Raw genomic sequence first — 21,748 nt, 5'->3', positions numbered from 1 at the left:
CTGTGAAGCGGCGTTCAGGGCAGGCTGATAACGCTAATTAGTCCTTAAGTGATTTCTCAGGGACTTGGAGTTATTTATGAGGGCGTGTGTGTGTGTTTGCAGTTCAGCTCTTTAAAGCACTGACTGCGTATAGAAAGCAGAGCCGACTTGGAGCCACTCTTGGTGAACCTGGAGTTTCTCGTCAGCCCTGCCGGGTACTCCTCCCCAAGCCAGTGCCTGCATCCAGGCCAGCCTAGGGTCACGGCACCGGCTGTCCAGAGGTCTTGGGGAGGCTAGGAGGAGAGGGTTTCGGCAGAAGACCGCCCCCGGCTTCATCCCCTCTCTCAGGTCTCCTGTTGTCCTGGCTAAACACGTCCTGGCCTGACCACTGTTGAAATGGTCAAATTTACCCAAGTGCCTGGAGGTGGCGAGGGGCACACAGGGGACACCGCAAGGCTGTCCCTATCCTCCCTTCCTTCAGAGCCTCTCAGTGGCTGCTGTTCTCAGACCCTGAAGGCCTTGGCCACACTGAGCTCCCCAGAAGGGGCATGGCCAAGAGTAGGTAGTGTGTGTGTGTGTGTGTGTGTGTGTGTGTGTGTGTGTGTGTGTGTGTGTGTTGGGGGATGGGGGACTCGGTAGAAATCTCAGCTCTGGAGCTTCGTGCAGTTCTGGGCTTGTATCCTCCTGCTCTGCTGAGTGAGCTGCCAGACTAGTGTGCACCCGAGGCACTTGGCTTTCACCCAGGCCAGTGTGGTGCTCCTTTCTCCCAGGCCAGCCTGGAGATCAGCCTTCCCAGAAAGCACTCAACTGTCCAGCAGCAACCCCTGTCCTTGTAAGCTTGAGCTGGTTGGTGTGCAGAAGTCAGGGGGCCCATGGGTGGCTCAGTCGGTTAAGCATCTGACTTCAATTCAGGTCATGATCTCACGGTTCATGGGTTCGAGCCCCACATCAGGTTCTGTGCTGACAGCTCAGAGCCTGGAGTCTGTTTCAGATTCTGTGTCTCCCTCTCTGTCTGCCTCTCCATTGTTCACACTTTGTCTCTCTGTCTCAAAAATAAATAAAGATTAAAAAAATTTAAAAAAAAGTCAGGGTCAGCATCTTTGATACCCACAGCCATGCCGAAGGTGACCCCAGCCACCTGTCTGCTCAGTTCTGTTTTAGGTGATTCACTTCCCAAAGAAAACCCCACTGATAGCAGTTCTTGAGGCCATGGCCTCACGGCAGGAAGGCAAACTAGGGCCCTGGGATATTTCTGCTGGTGGGGAGTAGGGGCCAGTTTCACCCCAGAAGCTCGGCACCTGCTTTTCCTGCATCTTGTTCAGAATTCATACCTGAGTTAAACACGCTTATGTCACAGAGTCCGCCTGGGCCCCTGAGGCTTTGCTCTATACAGACACCCACTTCCTGCATCCTTTTGATTCTTCCTCTGTGCTTCTACACCGCACCCCCCTTGTGTGTGTAGCTGCTGGGGACTGTCCTGCCCCAGGTGTTCCCAGTGCAACCTTGCCTGGCCCTGCACTCCCTCCCTTCCACCCTGCCAACGCCTATACTTGTCCTGGCCCTGCTTCCCTGAGGCCAGGCCTCTGGACCGTGTGCTGGACCACAGTCACCACCCCATCACACATGCTTTTCAGGGACTTGGTAACCTGCCTGTTTGCCCTGTTGCTTTGTCTGCTTATTCTCACAACCCAAGCTTCCCCTGGTTGTCCCATGCCCTTTTGTCACTTTCACTGGATCAGAGGTCCTGCGGGTTCCCCCAGGAGGCCACTCCACTCCTGTCTCCCTCTCACTCTCCTTGTTCCTCTCTCTCTCTCTCTCTCTCTCCCTGAAAGCTCTCCCATTCCTGGGTCTGCAATTCTTCCCTGGTGCTGAAGGGGCACAGCTCCTGAGGAAAGGGCTTTGACTGGTCGCTCTGCCATAGAGCAGTCAAATTCTATCAGCAGTTGCCCAAGTCTGGGCCTTCAGATCCTGAGGACTTTTGCCTCCATGTTGAAGGCCTACCGAACAGGAGTTGGAGGGCCCCCACCCGGCCTTTGCACGTCTGCATGGTCACGGGGTGGCCTGGCAGGTGCTCTGGGCCGAGCATCTCTGCTCTCATAGCGTGAAAACCCCCCTCATCCTTCTTCCCACCTGTGTGTGCTCCTGAAAAGGCTTCCTGTGCCCCTCAGGCATCCTGCCTTTATTGGGCGGGGGCAGAACAGGGGAAGGGGAGTGGGGGTATCAGAGGTACAGGGTGCGGGTTGTACTCTATAAACTGTTCACTTACGCGTTTTCCCCATTGGACGTCGCTCTCTATTTTCAGCTTCTCCCATCCCGTCTCTTTTGCCCTTGTTTCTAGTTCCCACTGGTCTTTGGTCTGGTCATTTGTAGCATCACATTCTCATTCCATGGGAGTGATGTTTTTATTTTTAAAAAATTTTATTGTTGGGGCGCCTGGGTGGCTCAGTCGGTTAAGCATCCGGCTTTCGGCTCAGGTCATGATCTCTCATGGGTTTGAGTCCCACGTCGGGCTTTGTGTTGACAGCTAGCTCAGAGCCTGGGGCCTGCTTCAGATTCCGTGTCTCCCTCTCTCTCTCTCTCTCTCTGACCCTCCCCTGCTCACACTGTCTCTCTCTCTCTCTCTCTCTCTCTCTCTCTCTCTCTCTCTCTCTCTCAAAAATAAATAAACATTAAAAAATTTTTAATTTTTTTATTGTTGAAATATAGTCAACATGCGGTGTTATATTAGATTCAAGTCTACATCATGGTGATATGACAGTTCTGTGTGTTTCACGGGGCTTGCCAGTAAGTGTAGTGCCATCACCATCTGTAGCCTATGGGACTGTCATGGTGTTCTTGACTCTAGTCCCCGTGCTGTTCTTTCTGTGCCTGTTTCGGTGACTCAATTACTTGATAACTGGAAGTTTGTGCCTCTTAATTCCTGTCACCTATTCCTCCCACCCTCCACACCCCTCCCTTCTGGCAACCACCAGTTTGTTCTGTGTACTTATGAGTCTGTTTCTCTTTGTATTTGTTCATGTGTTCATTTTATTTATTTCATCTTATTTGTTAGATTCCACATATAAGTGAAATAACATGGTATCTGTCTAACATCTTTCACTTAACATAATACCTTCTCGGTCCATCCACGTTGTTGCATACAGCGGATCTCGTCCTTTTTTTGTGGCTGAGTCATAGTCCGTTGATTTTATATACCACATCTTTTTTATCTGTTCATCTGTTAGCGGACACTTAGGTTGCTTTCATGTCTTGACTAGTGTAAATAATGCTTCAGTGAACATAGGAGAGCTTGTATATTTTTGATTCATTTTTTTTGTTGTTGTTTCCTTCGTATGAGTACCCAGTAGTGCTCTTGCTAATTGTCCGGTAGTTCTATTTTTACATTTTTGAGGGGCCGCCATACTGTTTCCCACAGTGGCTGCCGCAGTGTGCGTTACTCCCAACGGTGCAGGAGGGCTCCCTCTTCTCCCTGTCCTCACCAGCGCTGATTTCTTGTCTTTTTGATCCTAGCTGTTCTGACAGGTGTGAAGTGGTATCTCGTGGTTTTGATGTGCATTTCCCTGATGGCTAGTGATGTTGAGCATCTTTTCCTGTGGCTGTTGGCCATCATTAGGTCTGTGGGAAAATATCTGTTCAGATTTTCTGCCCTATTTAAAGTTAGATTATTTGTGGGGTTTTTTGTTGCTGCTGTTGTTTCAGTGTTGAGTTGTGTAAGTTCTTTATATAGTTTGGGTATTAATTCCCTAGCAGATGTATAATTTGCAAATATCTTTTCCTGTTCAGCAGGTTGTCTTTTTGTTTTCTTGATGTGCAAAAGCTTTTTATTTTGATGAAGTCCCAATTGTTTGTGCTTTGTCTTTCTCCTGCCTGAGGAGGTGCGTCCGTAGGTATGCTGCTAGGATGAGTGATTACTGTCTATGTTTTCTTTTATCAGGTTTATGGCTTCAGGTCTCACATTTAGGTCCTTAATCCATTTTGAGTTTATTTTTGCGTGGGGTGCAAGCAGGTGGTCCAGTTTCATTCTTTGGCATATAGGTGTCCAGTTTTCTCAACACCATTTATTGAAGAGACTGTCTTTTCCCCATTGGATATTCTTGCCTTCCTTGTCATGGATTAATTGACCGTATAAATGTGAGTTTATTTCTGGGCTCTGTACTGTGTGCCGTTGATCCATGTGTCTGTTTTTTTGTGCTAGTGCTATGCTGTTTTGATTATTATAGCTTTATATCTTAAAACGTGGGGTTGTGATGCCTCCAGCTTTGTTCTTCTTTCTCACAATTCAGTGGCATTAGTTGTATTCACAGCAGCGTACAACTATCTCCTCTAGCCGGTCCCAGAACATGTACCCAAAAATGGAGCCCCACATTAGCAGACACTCCCTTCCCCCTCCCCCAGCCCCTGGTAACCACTAATCCACTCTCTGTGTCTCTGGATTTGTCTGTTCTGGACATTTCGTATAAATGGAATCATACACCACGAGGCCTTTTCTGACTGGCTTCTTTTACTTTGTAATGTTTTTAAGGTTCCTGTAGGTTGTAACATGTGTCAGAGCCTGGTTCCTTTTGGTGGCTCAGTAATAATCCTCTCGTGGTGGTCATATACCCCGGCTGTCCATTCCTTCATCTGCGGCCGGGCCCTCGGGTGCTTTCAGTCCCTTGGTGACCGTGGCTACTGCTCCTGTGAACATTTGTGTCAGAGGGTTCACGTGGACACAGGTCCTCGGTCCTCTCAGGTGCGGGAGGAGGAGTGGAGCTAGGGTGTCTGAGAAACTGCCAGAGTGTCTCTTCCTCCGTCCCTGGCTGCATTGTCACGCTCAGGGACTGGTGGGCTGGTGGCTGCCCGTCACCTTCGAGGAGGTGTTGTGATGTGTGCTCCCAGGAAGGTGGGTCCTGAATCCGGGAGGCCTTCCTGTCATGCCAGGTCGTCTCCTCAGTCCCCTTTTCTAAAGTTTCTGCAGTAAGCAGCATTATTGGGATGAATTATTTTTTTTTCAATGTTTATTTTTGAGAGAGAGAGACAGAGCATGAGAGAGGGAGGGGCAGAGAGAGAGGGAGACAGAATCCAAACCAGGCTCCAGGCTCCAAGCTGTCCGCACAAAGCCCGATGTGGGGCTCCAACTCCCAGATCGCAAGATCATGAGCTGAGCCTAAGTCAGACGTGCCTAAGTCAGACGCTCAACCAGCTGGGCCACCCAGGCACCCGGATGATGACTTAAAGGGAAGGGCCAGGGCTCCAGTTTACCCAGCTTCCACAGACATGGCACAGGCCTCGGGCATGCAGTCAGTTTTAATTGGGTCCCTGGTCTCCACAGTAACGGGGGTCTAGATGAGCGGGTATCCACTGAGCCTTCCCTGGGCGCAGCAGGACACCGAGTGGGGCAGTCCTCTGGGCTGTGGATGGACCCAGGGTGGGACATGTTCAGGCTGCTCTCTGCCTAACCACGCCTTGAGGTATCCAGGGTACTCGACCCTGTTCTGGTTCGCCTAGGCAGCAGGGCCCTCCCGAGATCACTAGGTGAGGATGGGACATGACAGCAGGGTGTCCGCGGAGCGGCAGGTGGGCCTGGGCATGCTGGGCCTTTCCCCTACCCTACTTCTCCTTCACAGAAAGCTGTGCCAGCCGCAGAATGCAGGCGGCCTCCCCGGAGACCCCGCAGCCTCCAGTCCTCCCAGGGAACACGTAAGCTCGGCCTCACCCCCTCAGGTAGGAGTGGCAGGCATGGGTGTGACAGCCTGTGGTAGTGGTGACGGGGGAGGATGGGATAGGAGCCAGGGGGCCTGGCCAGACCTTAGTGTCTGGGTAGCCTGTTGGGCCCCTGGTTCAGGGCTGGGTGTCTTCTGCAGTGAGTGAGCAGCCGCCTGGCTTCCCTCGTGTGGGGGCCTGGGCCCTTGCTGCAGTTCCCTCAAGTGCTCGTGCGTGGACGGTGTGTCCGAGGGAGGGCAGGCCACCGCATCGCCCTGAGCCTTGTGCTTTCTGTGTACAGCAGGCATGGCAGTGCACCTGCCTCTCAAGGCTGTCGTGAAGATTCTGTAAAACAGAGCGTGCTGGCTGCGGGCACAGGGCCCCTGAGTGGTGGCCGTGCTGACTTAGTCAGTAGTCAGGAAGGGTGCTTGGGTGTCCCGACCTGCTTGCCCAGCCCATGAGTCCTTTGTCCTAGGATATGTCCCTTATTATCTCCCTTCTGTCCTTTGTCTTAGAGGCTCCCAGCCCACGTCCAAGGCTCTTGGGCCTCCTTGTGGAGAGGTCAGGTCTATGCACGCCCTGGCTTTGGGGCCGAAACATAGGGCTGAGGACCTCATTACACTGCTTCCCCCTGATCATGGGCCTGCTGTCCACCATCTTTCTCTAGCTGCTTCCCTGGGTCTGGGCGATCTGTATCCGTCCCTGCCTCACATGCGTCAGCCTTCTCGTTGGTGACATGAGGATGAAGCCTGCACACATAACAGGATTGCCCTGGGGGTCCAGGGAGTCCTGGGTCTAGGGGGGTGGATATCCCAGCCCGTGGGGCTGCCCTGTATCCTTCAGACTTGATTCTGTCACCATCCCCCTCATCTAGGGAAGATGCTGAGAGCAGCGACATTTCAGACCAGTCCCCAGAGGTGGCCTTTTTAAGTGCTTCAGTGGCCCGTTCCACTGATGCTGCTTCCTCTGCTCTTCCTCGGCTCGTCCTCAGGGCGGGCTGAGCCTGCCTTAGCAGGGGCCTGGCTGTTTCTGTATGCCCCCTTGTGGCCAGTGTGGGCCTTGCAAGTGGGTGCCGGATTTCCAGGAGCCTCACTGAGCTCAGGGTCAGCTGTTGTCCCCAGCCACTTCTCAGGGGACACCAGTGGTTCCAGACACAGACTCCCTTCTGAAATTGTTTCCCTTCCTTTGTAGAAACGACCACAGCCTCCTGATTTCATCGACCCCCTGGCCAGCAAGAAAACCAGGATATCACATTTCACCCAGAGAACTCAGCCTGCCATCAATGGGAAGCTGAGTGCACCCCATGGCCGCGAGGCCCTATTGCCCACCCCGGGCCCACTGGCTGGCACAGATCCCCACCTGCCCCCACGGTTGGAGCCCCCGCGGGCCCATGACCCTTTGGCTGACGTCAGCAATGACCTGGGCCACAGTGGCCGGGACTGTGATCACGGGGACGTGGCCGCCCCGGCCCCAACTACACGACTCGGCTTGCCCCTACTGACAGACTGTGCCCAGCCCAGCAGGCCCCATGGCGGCTCATCACGCAGCAAATCCAAGAAGAAGTCCAAGAAGCACAAAGACAAGGAGAGGGCAGCTGAGGACAGGCACCGGGCCCAGTTGTCAGACCACATGCCCAGCCCCCTTGGAGCCCCATCAGATGCCCCGGGTAGGTACCAGGAGACAGGCCTGTGGTGGGAGAGACTGCCAGGAGCCTGAGCTCTCCACACCCGCCATTGCTCAGCAGGGGCCATACCACCCCAGGAGCCCCCATATTGGCACGCCCTGCACATTCAGCCCCTTGGCACTGTGTGTTCTTGTACGAGGTTTTGACTGCCCCAGTGGTCTTGGCCTTGGGGCCTTCTGCAGCCCTGTGTGCCAGGCCACTGCTGGGTGCACAGAACCCGACTCAGCTGAGCCCATGGAGGGAAATAGCACGCCTGGAGAGGAGCTGGCTCCAGGCTCCAGGAGGTCTCAGGCTGAAAGGGGAGTAGGATGGGGCTGGGCTTTGGGGAAGGCACTGGGGTGCGGGGCCTGGCTGGAGGGGGGCGGCACCTGGGCCGCCGCAGGCCTCGTGTAGCCTGCTGACCAATGAACATTTCAGCCTGTGGAGACTGGGTTTGGGAAGCAGTCCATAGAGCAGCAGGCAGTAGGAGTCAGAATGAGGTCATGTAGCAGGTAAGGAAGCCGGGAGTTGAGAAAGCTGGGATCACAGCAGGGTGAAGGGTACAGGCTGGCTGGAGAGAGAGCAAGAGAACCTTCGTGGGGCCCAGAGGTACTAGGGAGGGGTATGGACAGGCCAGGCTTGGGGTGGGTGCCGGGGTCTTCACCCCCGGAGGCTTGGGTCACCTTGAGTTCACGGCCCTAGGTGCCTGAGCTGAATACCCCGTGTGACTGTTAACGTAATCAGCGTGATGTGGCCACAGAGATGCAGCTGCACCTGCCACCCGCGGCCAGACTCAGGCCATGTGACTTTCTGCCCCTCTCAGATTGTGTGTCCAGGAAGGATCCGAGCAGGAGGCATTCTTGGGACAAGGGTGGAGCTGCCTTGCCTTCTCCTTAAGGCTTTTTAATGAGTTGTTCAACTGCTCTCCAGAAAGGCCTTTGCCAGCCCCTCCCTTGCAGTGAGGCCTAGTTCCCTTGAGCCTGTCCTGCCTGGGGAGACAAAACCCTGAGCTGACCTCGCTGGTCAGCACCTCCTGTCCAAAATGGTGAAAGCAAGACCCCATGTGCCCCTGGCAGGGCCCTGGAAGGAGGGATACCATGGGGTGTTGCCGACCCCCCCCCCCCGCCACAGGGCTCAGGTGGCTTCAGGCCTGCCCAGGACACACTGGCCTAGGTAGCTTGTCCCCAGGTTAAAGTGAGAAAGTGAGGTTTGGAATCAGGCAAACAGGGAGTAAATGGTCCGAGGGAAGGGACAAGGACAAGGACAACTAAGGGCCCTGGAAGCCATGCCTTGTGCTGGGTGATCCCCCTTCATATGCGTCTTGCAGGTGCCTCAAGTGGTAGCAAAAACGGTGGGGCACAGACAGAGGCCGCCTTCCTGCTCTGAGGCTCCTTCCGGGATAGAGGCCGGCCTCTGCCTGTGCTAGCGGCTGTAGGAGCAGGAAGCGCCCAGTGTGGTTCTTTGTGTGCCCTGCCTCCTTCAGACTGGAGAAGGTTCCAGTCAGCATGTGAGGAAGCTTTTGTGTCCGTACAGGAGGGCCAGGCATTAATTTAACCCGCTCCTGTGTGTGGCACTATTCCCACCGTGCGCCCTGATTGTCTCTGACCCAGACGGATGCGCATCTGTTGGGGAGATGTCTTTTCTTAGCCACCCCTGTCCTGAGGCCACCGTGGACCCATAGCCCCAACTCATGCCTGTGCTGCAGATGCACTCCTAGGTCCTGTGCCTATCCTCGATGTCTGTGCCCCATGCTTGCTCAGTCCATGGACCCCTCCTGTTGCTTCAGGGTCCCCTCCTGGGCAGGCTGGCGTACTGCGTGTGGGGGTTGGGCTCAGCCAGGCCGAGATCAGGAGGCCCACTGACCTCTGAGGGCCGGGTGGGGAGTCCCTCTCCCAGTGGGACCCAGGCATGGGGGAGGCCTAGGAGAAACCGGTGGGAGGGGCAATGGGGGGGCAGCTGTGGGCCATGTTCCCTGTAGGCCCGGGCCACCTGGTGGGAATCAGCTCAGCTGGTGAAGGGCTGAGTGAGGACTGTGCACAGAGAGTGCTCCAGTAGCAGCAGGGCCTCTGAGGTTTGCTCAGGCCAGACCCCAAAGATGTCTCAGGGGCTAGGTGACTCTGACTCTGAGCCTTGGTTTCCTCATTTGTCGTGTCACCGGAAGATCTCAGGAAGGCTAAATGAGGCAATGTGGACTCAGCCCACGCATGGCAGAACACTCTGGAAGGCTCCGTGTGTTGGTAGGAATCCTGCAGCACAGGGGTTCCCGGGAAGGCTGCTTTCCCGTCAGAAGGACACGCAGTTCATATTGAGGATCTGCTACTTGGTGCTAAATCTCTTCTGCGCCCAGGAAAAAGCCGTCTGACAGAAACCCCCGGAAATCGGCTGGATGGTAGTCTTGGTCTGTGTGCCCCCAAGCACTTCGGACAGTCCCGTGTCCTCCAGCTCCTCCTAGGGGACGGCCTGGGGTGCGGGCAGGAGCAAGGGCCTTCCCAGCTGGCCATCCGTCTTCGTCCTGCAGGGCCGGAGACCTGGGACAAGGGGGTTGCTTGTTTTCAGAGTAGCGGTCTTTCACATGCAGTCAGCAGAGGTAGCGAGGTGCCTGGATCGGTCAGGCTCCGAACACATTGCCCAGGCGTTTGCCTGTCATTAACTCATCCTTTCTGCTGCTTGCCGGAAACGTGCGCGCGGCACTGTCTAGGCCCTCTGCACTTGACAAGACTGTGCGGTTCAGGGACACACACTGTGCGCGGCTGCAGTGTTTCTGGGTCCAGCGAGGCCCCAAGGTGGCACTTGCCTGGCCCTCGCACTCCCTCTGCCCTTCCTGACCCCCCTTCTGCTATCCTTCCACGTCCTTCAGACAGCAGACCTTGATGCGGATCTCGGTGGGGACTCAGAAGACACATTTGCTCTTTCTTCGTAGGTTTAAATGGCACCTGCAACAGCTCGAGCATTCCCACGTCCACCTCAGAGACCCCTGACTACTTGCTGTGAGTACTTCCCTGGTTGGCCTCCCTCTCCCCCACCCCGTACTCTCCCCTGCACTGCAGGTCAGCCGAGGTAGGGGTTCGCAGCCACACAGCCTGTCCTAGGACCAGGCTCCTGCTTAAGCCAGTAAACCACCCACAAGGTGGGGGCCGGTGGGGCGCAGGGGCACAGGCGACCGCGGGCACTCCAGCCTCTCTCCACAGCAGCCCCCTGGGCCCTGCCGGGCCCTCTTCCCCTCTCCCCAGGAAATATGCCACCATTTCGTCCTCGGAGCAGCGCCAGAGCTACAAGAATGACTTCAACGCGGAGTACAGCGAGTACCGAGACCTGCACGCACGCATCGAGCAGATCACACGGCGCTTCACGCAGCTGGACGCCCAGCTCCGGCAGCTGTCCCAGGGCTCAGAGGAGTACGAGGTAGAGCCCCTCCCCGCGGTCCACCGCACTCACGGACACACTGTGGGCTGCAGGCCTGGCCCACCTCTCTCCCGCCCCGTGCGCTGCACCCGACCTGGGGAGACGGGCCTGTTTCTCATGGGTGCAGCCAAACCCAAGGCCTCCAGCCCTACCCATGGCCCCCAAGCCTGGCCTCTGCCCCTCCCCGGTGAGGAGGGCTGCCGTGTCTGCCAGTGTTTGTCCCTGTCACAGCCTGGCAGTCAGCTGCCCCTTGCTGGTGTGATTGAGGCAAGAGTGCTTGGGGTCCTCTGTGCAGCTCAAAGCCCGTCCATGCTATCAGAACCACAGGGGGACGAGCTGGAGGGTCCCTGTGGCCCCCTGCCTGTGTTAGGACTCCCTCACCCTCTGATCAAAGGCATGCAGGCTCCCGGAGCTGAGCCGTGTTGGGAGCTTACCGCTGGGGGTTGGAGGAGGCCCCACCCTTGGTCAGCTGCTCTGGGATCCCAGCCCCTGCTCATGCCACCTTTTGAAGCTAGTTATCTGATTAATCGGGTGTTGAGGTCTGTCTCCCCTCGTGGGGGCCACCTTGGTTTCCAGAGGGAACAGCTCATAATTGGAGGAGCGATGAGGGTTCTGAGGATCTGGGATATATGAGTCCCTGGGGTATCTCTCTCTCTCTTCCCTCCTGCAGCCCCAGTAGACATCTCCCAGTGGATGTCCCCCAGTAGCCCCCTGTACCTTTGGGTGGTTGGCCTTGAACAGTGGACAGGCCAGCTGGGTGTGGGGGAGGCCACCCAGCCTGCTCTTTGCCTCCTCCCTCCCACAGTTCTGACCAGCCCCTCCCGCTCTGCTGCCCATTGTGCTTGTCCCTGGGGCTGGGCTCCTGCCTCTCTCTCCCCCAGGCCAGCATCCTCTCCCGCCTCCTGCCTTGTCTGTCTCCCCTCCCCAGCCCTCAGCCTGCCTCTCTACTTTGGTCAGCTTCCCTCACGCCATGCTGAGGCCATTGTCTCAAGGCAGGTGGTGACTGTGCAGGTCACAGGTTATCAGGGAGAAGGGGTCACTCAGTTGGGGTTTCCTGGAGGCAGGGTCATTGTTTGCTTTCTTTTGTTTTCCAGACTACTCGTGGGCAGATTTTGCAGGAATATCGAAAAATCAAAAAGGTAAGTATCCAGTCCTTGCTGGGGGGTGGGAGGAGGGGAGGGGGAGTCAGAGGAAGCTGACTCGAGGTGAGCAGCAGAGAGGCCGCGATGAGGGAGGGGAAAGGCCTTGGCCAGGCTGGAGTCTTGGGCCCTTCGGGCAGCCCCAGCCCCCACTGACAGTGGAGAAGCTCAGCCCGGCCCTCCCTGGACACCCCAGGGCCCTCCTGCTCTCCCACTGCTTTGTGGGTGCAGCCCCCAGGCTCTTTCCAGCTCCCTTCAAGGTCACGGGAGGAGCTGAAGATCCCCACCCCCAGCTGCTAGTCTGGCAGGAATGCCTAGTCAGGCATTCTAGTCTGTTCTTGCTCCCAAAGGCCATGAGCTGCGGGCTCACCACGTGTGTCCCCGTGTGCCTGGGTGTTTTTCTGCCAGCCAGGCCCCAGCCCGGGAAGGAGGCTTCGTGACAGTCACGCCTGACCCTCATCCTGGCAGTGACCTTGTTTCCAGGGATGGGGCTTGGGTGAGGGGGACAGCAGCCCAGGGCTCTGGCCCCAGGTAGAGCAAGGGTCGCTGCCAATGCTCGGTGGGCACTGGTCCACTTCTCGCGGGGCACGCCTGGGGTGGGGGCCGCAGGACAGGGCTCAGCCCCGCGTTCTCTTGCAGACCAACACCAACTACAGCCAGGAGAAGCACCGCTGCGAGTACCTGCACAGCAAGCTGGCGCACATCAAGAGGCTCATTGCTGAGTACGACCAGCGGCAGCTGCAGGCCTGGCCCTAGCCTGAGGCCTCGGGCCTGGGGGCCAGGCCGGACGTGGGGCTCGGGGGGGCGGGGGGGGGGCAAGAGTTTTATTTAAACAAATAAATGCGAGGAAGACACTTTCATCTGAGCCAGCAACGCCGGCTTTCAGGGGAGCCCCTGCAGACCCGGTGCCCGCCGGGGGCACAGATCCAGGTTGCGGGGGCCGGCGTCTCCTCCCACTCCCCTGGCCCCCCCCACGTCTCCTGAGGAGTCCCCACTCCTCCTCCGGCCCACAGCGTGAGGGGCTTGAGCCCCTCCCCTCACCGAAAGACTCCAAGGCTAGCCTGCCTGCCTTTTCTAGTTTTATACAAAGACAGCCACTTTTAGCTACTGCTTATGAGACTTCAGTCTATTTTTGTATGAGAGAGAAAGCATCTTTTCTAAACCTGTGCCTCCCCTCCACGGACACCAGGGGCTAGATGCCACCCTGTGTCGTTCCTGCAGTATTACAGACGCCATCTGAAAGTTCAGAGTTGCTCCTGGGGGCCGAGGAGGGGGCAGCAGGGGGTGCAGCTGGCGCCCGAGTCGGGCTGTGCTCCCACCCAGGCCCTCCCTGTGGCTCTCGGCCTCTCCCAGCCCAGGCAGGGACGGGGTCTCTGCTCCGAGGGGGTAGCGGCCCGCCCAGGTCTATTTCGAGAACTCCAGCTGGCCAAGAGCAGCTGCTGAGAGCCGGAGGGGCAGAGCGGCTCTCGGCCCACCAGGCCTGCCCTGCTATTTCAGGCCCTCAGCTGTAGGGGGTCACTGGGGGTTTTCTGTGCTACAGCTCACACTGCAGCAGCAGTGTTGGCTTTTATTTTATTATGTTCTCAATTTCCCCCTTTGCTGCTGCTTTTCTTTTCGCGCCGAGACCGTGTGGTCTCCATGCTGTTGACCTCACTCCATCCCTCAGTCCACCTGTGGGTCTTGGGGTCATCATAGCAGAGCCACCGCAGGGTTTGCACTCAGGGAGGGGCTGGGGCGGGGGTCAAAGGGGTCAGGGGACCCCCTGAGAGTGAGCTCAGAAACTGTGCCCTGTCCGCCCACTCTGGGGGGCGTGGGATTCATGGACGCCATGATTGCTGCTTAGTAGCTGTGCCTAGTCTAGTGTCCCCCAGTGTTGGGGGGGCCATGTGTATGTGTGTGTACGTGTAGGGGGGTGGCCGCCAGGGTGCAGCGGGGACTGAGGCGTGTGTTCATGTTCAGCGCCACGTTCAGCGAAGCCAGAACCAGGGGAGGCGGAGGGAGAGCCTGGGGGTCATGCGCTGGGCAGGTGGGGGTGCTGTCACTAACAGTAGTGAGGCAGGGAGAGCGGGAGCGCTCACACAGACGTGTCTGTGTTTCTAAGCCATGGGGACAGCTCCTAACCGGGTCCCAAAGAACAGGCGCCCTCGCCGAGGCGCCAGACCTGCAGTATGCCCGCCCCACCCCACAAGGCTCTTGCCTGGGGACCCCTGGGATGCCCCAGCCCCGAGGGAACTGACCCTTCATGTTTCAATAGCTGTTGTTTTGTTTTTCATTTGGGATGGAGTGGGGTAAGGGTTGAGGAGACCCCAGGGACCCCCGAGTTCTGCAGACAGCCGCGTTGTGTGTGCAGCCTGTACTCAGACCCGGGTGGAAAGGGATTATTTAAGGAGGCTGCAGCCCCGAGGGCTGACCCGGCCCTCTGCCCTGGAACCGGTTCAAGGGACTCTCAGTTGAATTTCCTTTTTGTTGTTGGCTTTTTGTTGTTTTTTGTTGTTGTTTTTCTCCTTTTAAGGAATTATGAAGCTAAGAAAAGTTTTGTGCTTTGGGGGTTGATGGACAAGAGTTCTAGCCGATTAAATATGGTCTAACTTATTGATACTGTGTTTTGCACCCCCTTTTAATATTGTACTGTGGAGAAAAACTATTTTGAGCCATGGAGTTGGTGTTTACAAGAACTTTTCACTTTTGCCAAAATGTTACGATTGAAAGAAAGGCATCCGCGTCTTCAGTTTCCTAATATTTTCTTAAAATATCTAGTGTCCTTTTTGTACACTAAACAGGTGAATGCTGATTTTTTTCAACCTACAATAAATTTCACTGAACTGAACCTAGCAGCCCACAGTGCCTGGGTGCGTTTGTCTGTCACAGCCAGGGACCTCGTGGTCCCCTGTGGGGGGAGGGCTGGGGTCAGGACGGGACTTGGCCGGCCCTGGAGCAGCCATGGTGATGAGCAGGTGTTGGGGGTGGCAGGGATGAGGCCGGCAGGTGGAGGCTGACCCGACTGAGGCGATGGGCCCTGCAGGTGCGAAGGCATGAGACCAGACCACCTGGTCATAGGTAGGAAAGGATGGAGACTGGGGATGTGGGGGCAGCGGGGAGCCAGGGCGGGTATAGGAGCAGGCCTGTGTCCCAGGCCCAGCAAACTGCCAAACTGCCAAAGCCCCGTGGAGTAGGGAGCATGTGGGGCCAGGGGAGCACCCTTATTTGGGGAAATGATGAAAACAGCGGTGACGGCACTATTTTATTTTTCCCAACTAGGCCGGCTCGCTGGGGCCGCCCCTGTGCCCATGATGGGGATGGGGACGCTGAGGCCCAGTGGAATCCCACAGGCCCAGGATGCCAGCAGGGATGACTGTCCAGGTGAGGAGCCGAAAGCAAGGCAAGGGGTCAGGGTCCTGTTCTTGAAGGACGTGGTGTGGGTGGATGTTTAGTTTAGGAAGGAAAAACAGACAAAGAATAAGGCTGGGATTAAAGGGGGCCAAGGGCCAGGGGCTGTGGGCCTTAGTCTCCAGGAAAGCCCGCTCGCCACCAGCCTTGGCCTGAGTTCTAAGGTGGCCTGGGAATCCAAGGGGGCGCAGGAGACAAGGTCAAGCAGGCGTACTCTGCTCCCGGGGTGGCCTGGCCAGACTGTCCTAGGGGATAACGTCTCTCTCCCTACAGTCCGGAGTCCAGGGCCAGCGTCTGCTTCCTTGAACCCGTCATGCCTCGGCTCTGCCTTGCCCACACGGCTTTCTGGGCCCTCCACCAGATCCACCTGCAGCCCCCCACGCCTCCCAGAGGTGCTGTGGCCATCACCCCCCCCCCCACCTCAGCAGCAGACAGTCCCATGACCATCCTTCCTGAGCCAAGGACGCCACAAATCTAGCCCCTTAGCTCCAGAAGGGTCTTCCCAATCTCACAACCTGTACCATGGCCAAGGGGCTACGGTCTGCCCAACATTCCTGCCACTTGCTGCACAACATCCCCCGCTGTCGGCTTGCCAGCACTCTGAGCCCACAGTCCCTCCTATGCACCAGGCTCCACCACGGCGCTAGTACTCAGTGACCCTGAGTTAGCCTTGCCCCTGCCCTCGGGAGCCCCACCAGGGTCCCCAGGTGGTCCCTGTGATCACTGTAGAGGACCCAACTGCCAGGAATAGAGGCAGCCCAAGGCCATGTCCCTCCGAGCTGCCCTCACCACTGCCCTTCCGGGGAGCCTGCCTGGGCTGGCTCTGCCCCCATGCCATCCTCCTGGCACCTCCTGCAGGCTGCCTGTGAATACCAGAGTCCCCAGGGCCTGGGCTGGGGACCTTTCTGGTCTCTGCACACGTTCCCAAGCTACCTGTTACCTGGAGGCACAAGCGCCCTCCAGTCTTCGGGCACCTACTGGATTTCAATCCTTGGAGCTGGCAGACCCCACAGGTTAAGGGCTCATCCCACACAAGACTGCCCCCACTTCAGACACCTGCCACAAGTCTCTGACCACCCATACTTCTGACTCAATGGCTAGAAGTCAAGGGTTCCCCTGGCTCCCCCCCAGGTTTGCTGGAATGGCTCACGGTGCTCAGGAAAGCACTCCCAACAGCCAGAGGAGGCAGCCGCTGACGGGAGGGTGTGAAGAAGGGCACCCAGCTTCCCTGTCTTCTCCAGAGTGCCGCCGCCCAGCACTTCCACCAGTTTTCCGAACCCTCCTTGTTGAGGGGCTTTTGTGGAGGCCCGATTATGTACATATGATGAAATCACTGGCCATTGGTGACTGAGCTCCATCTCCAGCCAGGAAGTGGGGACAAAACCCAAATATTTATCACACAATCCTCCCTGACCCCAGCCTCAAGGGTCTGCCCTTGTCCCCAAACTGCTGCTCTCCCCTCCTCCTCTGACCCCGACCCCCCCCCCCCAGGTTTTTGCCTGGGCAGTTCTTCCCTATCTCTCCATGAGAGATGTCTTTTTGGCTCAAGACCTTTGCAGCAACCTCCTCCTCCAGGCAGCCTGCCCTAACAGACCCTACTTGTGAGTTGCCTCTGGCCAGGTAGGGGTGCTCCAGTGTACTTCCTACTCCCTACACCGGAGGCCCTTGGCAAAGCCTGGAGCCAGAGCCTTGGAGCCCACAACCCTCAAGGCCAGGCCCTGACCACGTTTCCTGCAAACGTTCCCAACTATCCACCTTTTGGGTCAGCTCCAGTGGTGGAAACTTTCCAGCCGGAGGAGGCCGCTTGTTTTGGAAAGTTCCTGGGGGAGCCGCCCCCGCCCGCCCGCCGTGTTCCCACGCTCCCTTATCACTGGGTGCTGGGGGGCGCCGTGCTGTGCCTGCCTAGCTCCTCCCCAGCTGACCTCGTTGGTCCTGCCCACCCCCTCCCTTCCGCTCCCCTCGCACCAAACTCCAGCCCCCTCCAGCTTGGCCCTGCCAAGCCCTCCAGCCACAGGTAGGGAAACCGAGGCCTCACTGCGCCCCCTATACGCACCGTGTGAGCCCTGTCGGGAGTGTCTTCTGCTCTGGAAGGGGGAGGCGGAGGCGGCCTAGGCTGGAGGAGTGTCTGGCTCGGGAGCCAGAGTTCTGGCTCAGTCCTCTGCCTTAGTTTCCACTGCAGTATCTCGGACCCAGGTGCCCAGCCCCTCCGCCCAGCTCCAGCTCCAACTCCTGCCTGTGGCTGGGTCTGGCTCTCTCTTGCAGCCATTATTAATGTCCTGTTTTGTAAAGTGAGGAAAAGTGGCCGCGCGCCTTAAGCGGCTGTGGTGTGAAGTGCATCCACGCCTCCCGTGCTCGGGCAGGGGTCTGTAGCCCACGTAGAGGTCTTGCCGCGCCAGGCGGGGCGGGAACCCAAGGGGTGCGATGGCTCGGGTCTACATGGGCCCTGAACCCGAATCTTAGGCAGACGCGCCCCTCCTCCCCGCGCGCCCCTCCTCCCTGGCGCGGGTGGGGTGAGGGGCGGGGCGTGGGCGGGGCCGCGGCTCTTTTCTCTGGAGTTCGCGCGCCCCGAGCCCTCGCCGTCCGCCACTGTCCGACTTGACTCCGCGCCGGTGAGTGCGTCCCCGGGTTTGGTGCAGGCTCTCCGGGGACCTCAGTCGCCTCGGTCCGCCGGCTCCCGTGTCCCCGCTGACCTGCCCACCGTACGCCCCTAGCTCTCCGCTATGGAGGCCACAGCCGAGTTCGTGGTCGAAAGCCCCGACGTGGTCTACGGCCCCGACGCCATTGAGGCGCAGTACGAGTACCGGACAACGTGCGTCAGCCGCGAGGGCGGGGTCCTCAAGGTAGGCAGGGGACCAGGAGTTGTGGGGTGGGAACAGAGGAACAGGGGAGCCGGGAGGGACGGGAATTACCCAACGTCCGTGGCCCTGCCCCTGCAGTAAGAGGGGGGTGTGGCCCCAGGCTCACTGCACCGCCGGTCCCCAGGTATACCCCACGTCCACGCGCTTCACCTTCCGGACCATCCGGCAGGTGCCCCGGCTCGGGGTCATGCTCGTCGGCTGGGGCGGGAACAACGGCTCCACGCTCACCGCTGCAGTGCTGGCCAACCGGCTGCGCCTGTCCTGGCCCACGCGCACTGGCCGCAAGGTGGGGGGTCGGGTGGGGCTTGACCGGAGTCCGTGTGGGAGGGAGGAGGGCCTCTAGGGGGCGGAGCTCCACGAAGGAGGGGTTCCTCAGGAGGAGGCGCCTAAGGCGCCGGCGGGCTCTCTTGGTGGGGGGAAACTCCAGATGGGGAACGGCTTCTGCTCCGAGGTGTCCAAAAGTAAGGGGGAGCTTGAGGGTGCCGGGCGGGGGCCTGGTCGGCTGGTGGCCCATGCCGCGCCCCACCTCACTCCGCCCCGCCTGCCGCCCCCCAGGAGGCCAACTACTACGGCTCGCTGACGCAGGCCGGCACCGTTAGCCTGGGCTTGGACGCCGAGGGCCAGGAGGTGTTCGTGCCCTTCAGCGCACTGCTGCCTATGGTGGCTCCCGACGACCTCGTGTTCGACGGTGGGCGGGGCCCTAGGCAGGGGGCGGGTGGGAGGCGGGGCCTGGAGGCGGGGCCTGGAGGGACCTAGGTCGCGGGCTGGGCTGAGCTTAGGGGTGTTAGCCTCCCACTCCTCCACCGCGCCGCAGGCTGGGACATATCGTCCGTGAACTTGGCTGAGGCGATGCGGCGCGCGCAGGTGTTGGATTGGGGACTGCAGGAGCAGCTGTGGCCGCACATGGAGTCCCTCCGCCCGCGACCCTCTGTCTACATCCCCGAGTTTATCGCAGCTAACCAGAGTGCGCGTGCGGACAACCTCATACTTGGCACACGCGCGCAGCAGGTGCAACCCCACCCCAAGTCCCGTACCCCTTGCCACTCGTTGCTCCCGCCATTTGCCCCCGCGTTAGCAACCGGCCGTTTGTCTTCAGGCCCCCATCCTGAGGGCCCACTGCTCACTTTGCACTTCGGGAACTGAATAGCCCAGATCCCTCCAGATCGAGGGGCCTGTACAACCTCCTTCCCTCCCTGCCCAGTTGGAGCAGATCCGTAGGGACATCCGTGACTTCCGGTCCAGTGCTGGGCTAGACAAAGTCGTGGTACTGTGGACAGCGAACACGGAGCGCTTCTGCGAAGTGGTCCCAGGCCTAAATGACACTGCCGAGAACCTGCTGCGTACCATCCAGGTGGGTGCACAAGGGGCGGAGAGGGGTCAGGGCCAGCCACAGAGAACTCCTCCGTGCTGACTGCCCTCCTGCGTCTGCAGCTGGGCCTGGAGGTGTCACCCTCCACTCTCTTCGCTGTGGCCAGCATCCTGGAGGGCTGTGCCTTCCTCAATGGGTCCCCGCAGAACACGCTGGTACCCGGGGCCCTCGAGCTTGCACAGCAGCGACGTGTCTTCGTGGGTGGAGACGACTTCAAGTCAGGACAGACCAAGGTCAAGTCCGTACTGGTGGACTTCCTTATTGGCTCTGGCCTCAAGGTGCGTGGGCCCAGGGGGCGCACAACTCGGGAGGGGGTGCTTGGACCCTAAGCCCCGGGGTTGGGCGCTGTGGGGCTCGTGTGCTGTGGAGCCTGCAGCTGCCGCGGGGCCCCTCTTTCTCCCGCAGACCATGTCCATCGTGAGCTACAACCACCTGGGCAACAACGACGGGCAGAACCTGTCAGCACCGCCGCAGTTCCGATCCAAGGAGGTGTCCAAGAGCAGCGTGGTAGACGACATGGTGCAGAGCAACCCTGTGCTCTACGCGCCTGGCCAGGAGCCCAACCACTGCGTGCGTGGGCCGAGGGGCGCTATGGGGGGCGGGGCTCCCGGCAGAAGGGGGAGGAGCCTCCTGTGACCTAGTGCTGCCCCGCAGGTGGTCATCAAGTATGTGCCGTACGTGGGCGACAGCAAGCGTGCATTGGATGAGTACACGTCGGAGCTGATGCTGGGCGGTACCAACACACTGGTGCTGCACAACACGTGCGAGGTGAGGCTGGGCCCTGCCCGGGCAGGAGGCGTGGCTGCCCGCCGGCCCCGCCCATGTCCTCACCCTCCGGACTCGCGCAGGACTCGCTTCTGGCCGCGCCCATCATGCTGGACCTGGTGCTGCTGACCGAGCTGTGCCAGCGCGTGAGCTTCTGCACCGACGCAGACCCCGAGCCGCAGGGCTTCCACTCGGTGCTGTCGCTGCTCAGCTTCCTCTTCAAGGCGCCGCTAGTTCCACCGGGCAGCCCGGTGGTCAACGCGCTCTTCCGCCAGCGCAGCTGCATCGAGAATATCCTCAGGTGCGCCCTGGCCTTGGGTTCCCCAACCAAGCAAGGCCCGAGTGTCCTTCGGGCTGTCTTCGGGGACTACCGGGATTGGAGGCCGCAGGGTCACCGGCCGCGGAGTCTGGCCCCCACTAAGCCCCAGCTTTTCCCCCAGGGCCTGTGTGGGGCTCCCGCCCCAGAACCACATGCTTCTGGAGCACAAGATGGAGCGGCCAGGTCTCAAGCTAGTCTCTGCCTGCCCCGTGCCTTGCAAGGGACCAGCGCCAGCTGCAACCAACAGCTGTACGGGTGATGCCAACGGGCACTCGCAGGTTGAGGCACCCCAGATGCCCACCACCTAAGGCCACAGTCATCCTTCTGCCCCCAAATTCCTGCCTCTGTTGCCCCTCAGGACCCAACCCTTCTGAGCCCCGCGAAGACAATAAAGCCAGTGCCACCACAGCCACAGCATCACCTGTGGGTTCTTGGCGCCTGTGACCTAATAATCCTCACCACCCCCAACTCTAGGCCCGTTCCCCATTTCTCACGTGGCAGACTCCAACCTACTCTTTCCAACACTGATGTCCCAAATCTTGAAACTTCCCGAACCCTGAGGCCTAACCCCACGATGGAGGATGTGGCTGCAAGCCAAAGTGAAGAAATCTGAGACCAGATACCAAAAAACCAAAACCAAGTTACATTTATTGATGGGGCCCACCCCCTGCTGTCCAGGGGAGAAGCGGTCCCCAGGGAGCCCCCTTGGACAAACTAGAAATGGCAGGAAGGGCCTATACATGAAAGAATGTCTCTGAGGTCCTTGCGTTTTTTTGTTTTTTTGTTTTGTTTCTTATAAAATGAGAGTCCTTCGTGCGGGGCCTCCCAGCTGTCCAATCCTTGAACTGGAGTACAGTCGCCCGAGGTGTGACCTCAGACCCTCACCCAGCAGACTGCCCGAGCCCCTGCACCTTGGTCCCAGGCAGGGGCACTGGGCAGAAGCCGAGGCCGACAGTGGGCACGGGGCTACTGCCCCATCACACGCTCATGGTCATCCCGGGCGAGTACTGCGGAGAGACGAGGGGGTGGCGCGCGGAGGCGGGCTCAGCTCCGGCCTAGGCTGGGACCCGCCCCCCGGGGAGAATAGGGGGCGGGGCGGGGCGGATGTAGGGAGGGGAGGAGAGAGGTGGCGAAGCGTGGGGAAGCCGCCCTGGGGGTGCGGGTCCCAGGGTGGGGTTGGGACGG

The 21,748-nt window shown here is 58.9% G+C and overlaps 3 protein-coding genes across 7 annotated transcripts in view; 2 read left to right on the top strand and 1 right to left on the bottom strand.

Moving 5' to 3' along the window:
• ELL (elongation factor for RNA polymerase II) overlaps positions 1 to 14,699 on the top strand; it is a 75,162-nt gene extending 60,463 nt beyond the window's left edge. The window contains exons 7-12 of one of the 2 annotated variants that reach the window (XM_029917756.1): positions 5,586 to 5,658; positions 6,853 to 7,327; positions 10,245 to 10,311; positions 10,555 to 10,726; positions 11,821 to 11,865; positions 12,505 to 14,699. In XM_029917756.1, the coding sequence (XP_029773616.1) occupies positions 5,586 to 5,658; positions 6,853 to 7,327; positions 10,245 to 10,311; positions 10,555 to 10,726; positions 11,821 to 11,865; positions 12,505 to 12,621 (949 nt within the window). In that variant the 3' untranslated portion in view covers positions 12,622 to 14,699. Of the gene's footprint in view, positions 1 to 5,585; positions 5,683 to 6,852; positions 7,328 to 10,244; positions 10,312 to 10,554; positions 10,727 to 11,820; positions 11,866 to 12,504 lie in introns of both variants that reach the window. The other variant, XM_029917755.1, reaches the window with a different exon arrangement.
• A 3,059-nt stretch (positions 14,700 to 17,758) lies between these two features.
• Positions 17,759 to 20,972, top strand: ISYNA1 (inositol-3-phosphate synthase 1). Of its 2 annotated transcripts, XM_029917757.1 has the most exons (11): positions 17,759 to 17,861; positions 17,964 to 18,092; positions 18,235 to 18,396; positions 18,666 to 18,798; positions 18,925 to 19,118; positions 19,312 to 19,461; positions 19,542 to 19,757; positions 19,885 to 20,049; positions 20,134 to 20,247; positions 20,328 to 20,545; positions 20,685 to 20,972. In XM_029917757.1, the coding sequence occupies exons 2-11, from the start codon at positions 17,973 to 17,975 to the stop codon at positions 20,869 to 20,871; spliced, it is 1,659 nt and encodes a 552-aa protein (XP_029773617.1). In that variant the 5' UTR covers positions 17,759 to 17,861; positions 17,964 to 17,972; the 3' UTR covers positions 20,872 to 20,972. The 2 variants fall into 2 exon arrangements, with proteins under 2 accessions (XP_029773617.1, XP_029773618.1); XM_029917758.1 differs by lacking the exons at positions 17,759 to 17,861; positions 17,964 to 18,092; positions 18,235 to 18,396 and adding an exon at positions 18,472 to 18,571.
• A 211-nt stretch (positions 20,973 to 21,183) lies between these two features.
• Positions 21,184 to 21,748, bottom strand: part of SSBP4 (single stranded DNA binding protein 4) — an 8,645-nt gene continuing 8,080 nt past the window's right edge. For all 3 annotated transcript variants that reach the window (XM_029917759.1, XM_029917761.1, XM_029917760.1), the window contains one exon: positions 21,184 to 21,570. In XM_029917759.1, coding sequence (XP_029773619.1) covers positions 21,541 to 21,570 — 30 coding nt within the window. In that variant the 3' untranslated portion in view covers positions 21,184 to 21,540. The remainder of the gene's footprint in view (positions 21,571 to 21,748) is intronic.

Source organism: Suricata suricatta, chromosome 12 (assembly GCF_006229205.1).
Source record: "Suricata suricatta isolate VVHF042 chromosome 12, meerkat_22Aug2017_6uvM2_HiC, whole genome shotgun sequence".
Lineage (NCBI taxonomy): Eukaryota > Metazoa > Chordata > Mammalia > Carnivora > Herpestidae > Suricata > Suricata suricatta.
Note: the sequence above shows the minus strand (reverse complement) of the source record. Positions and strands in the feature narration are given on the sequence as shown.

Coding starts and splice junctions, on each gene's coding strand:
- ISYNA1 (XM_029917757.1), top strand. CDS start 17,973: ATGGAGGCCACAGCCGAGTTCGTGGTCGAAAGCCCCGACGTGGTCTAC. Junction 19,119..19,311: donor TTGGCACACGCGCGCAGCAG/GTGCAACCCCAC, acceptor CTCCCTGCCCAG/TTGGAGCAGATCCGTAGGGA. Junction 20,546..20,684: donor TGCATCGAGAATATCCTCAG/GTGCGCCCTGGC, acceptor CTTTTCCCCCAG/GGCCTGTGTGGGGCTCCCGC.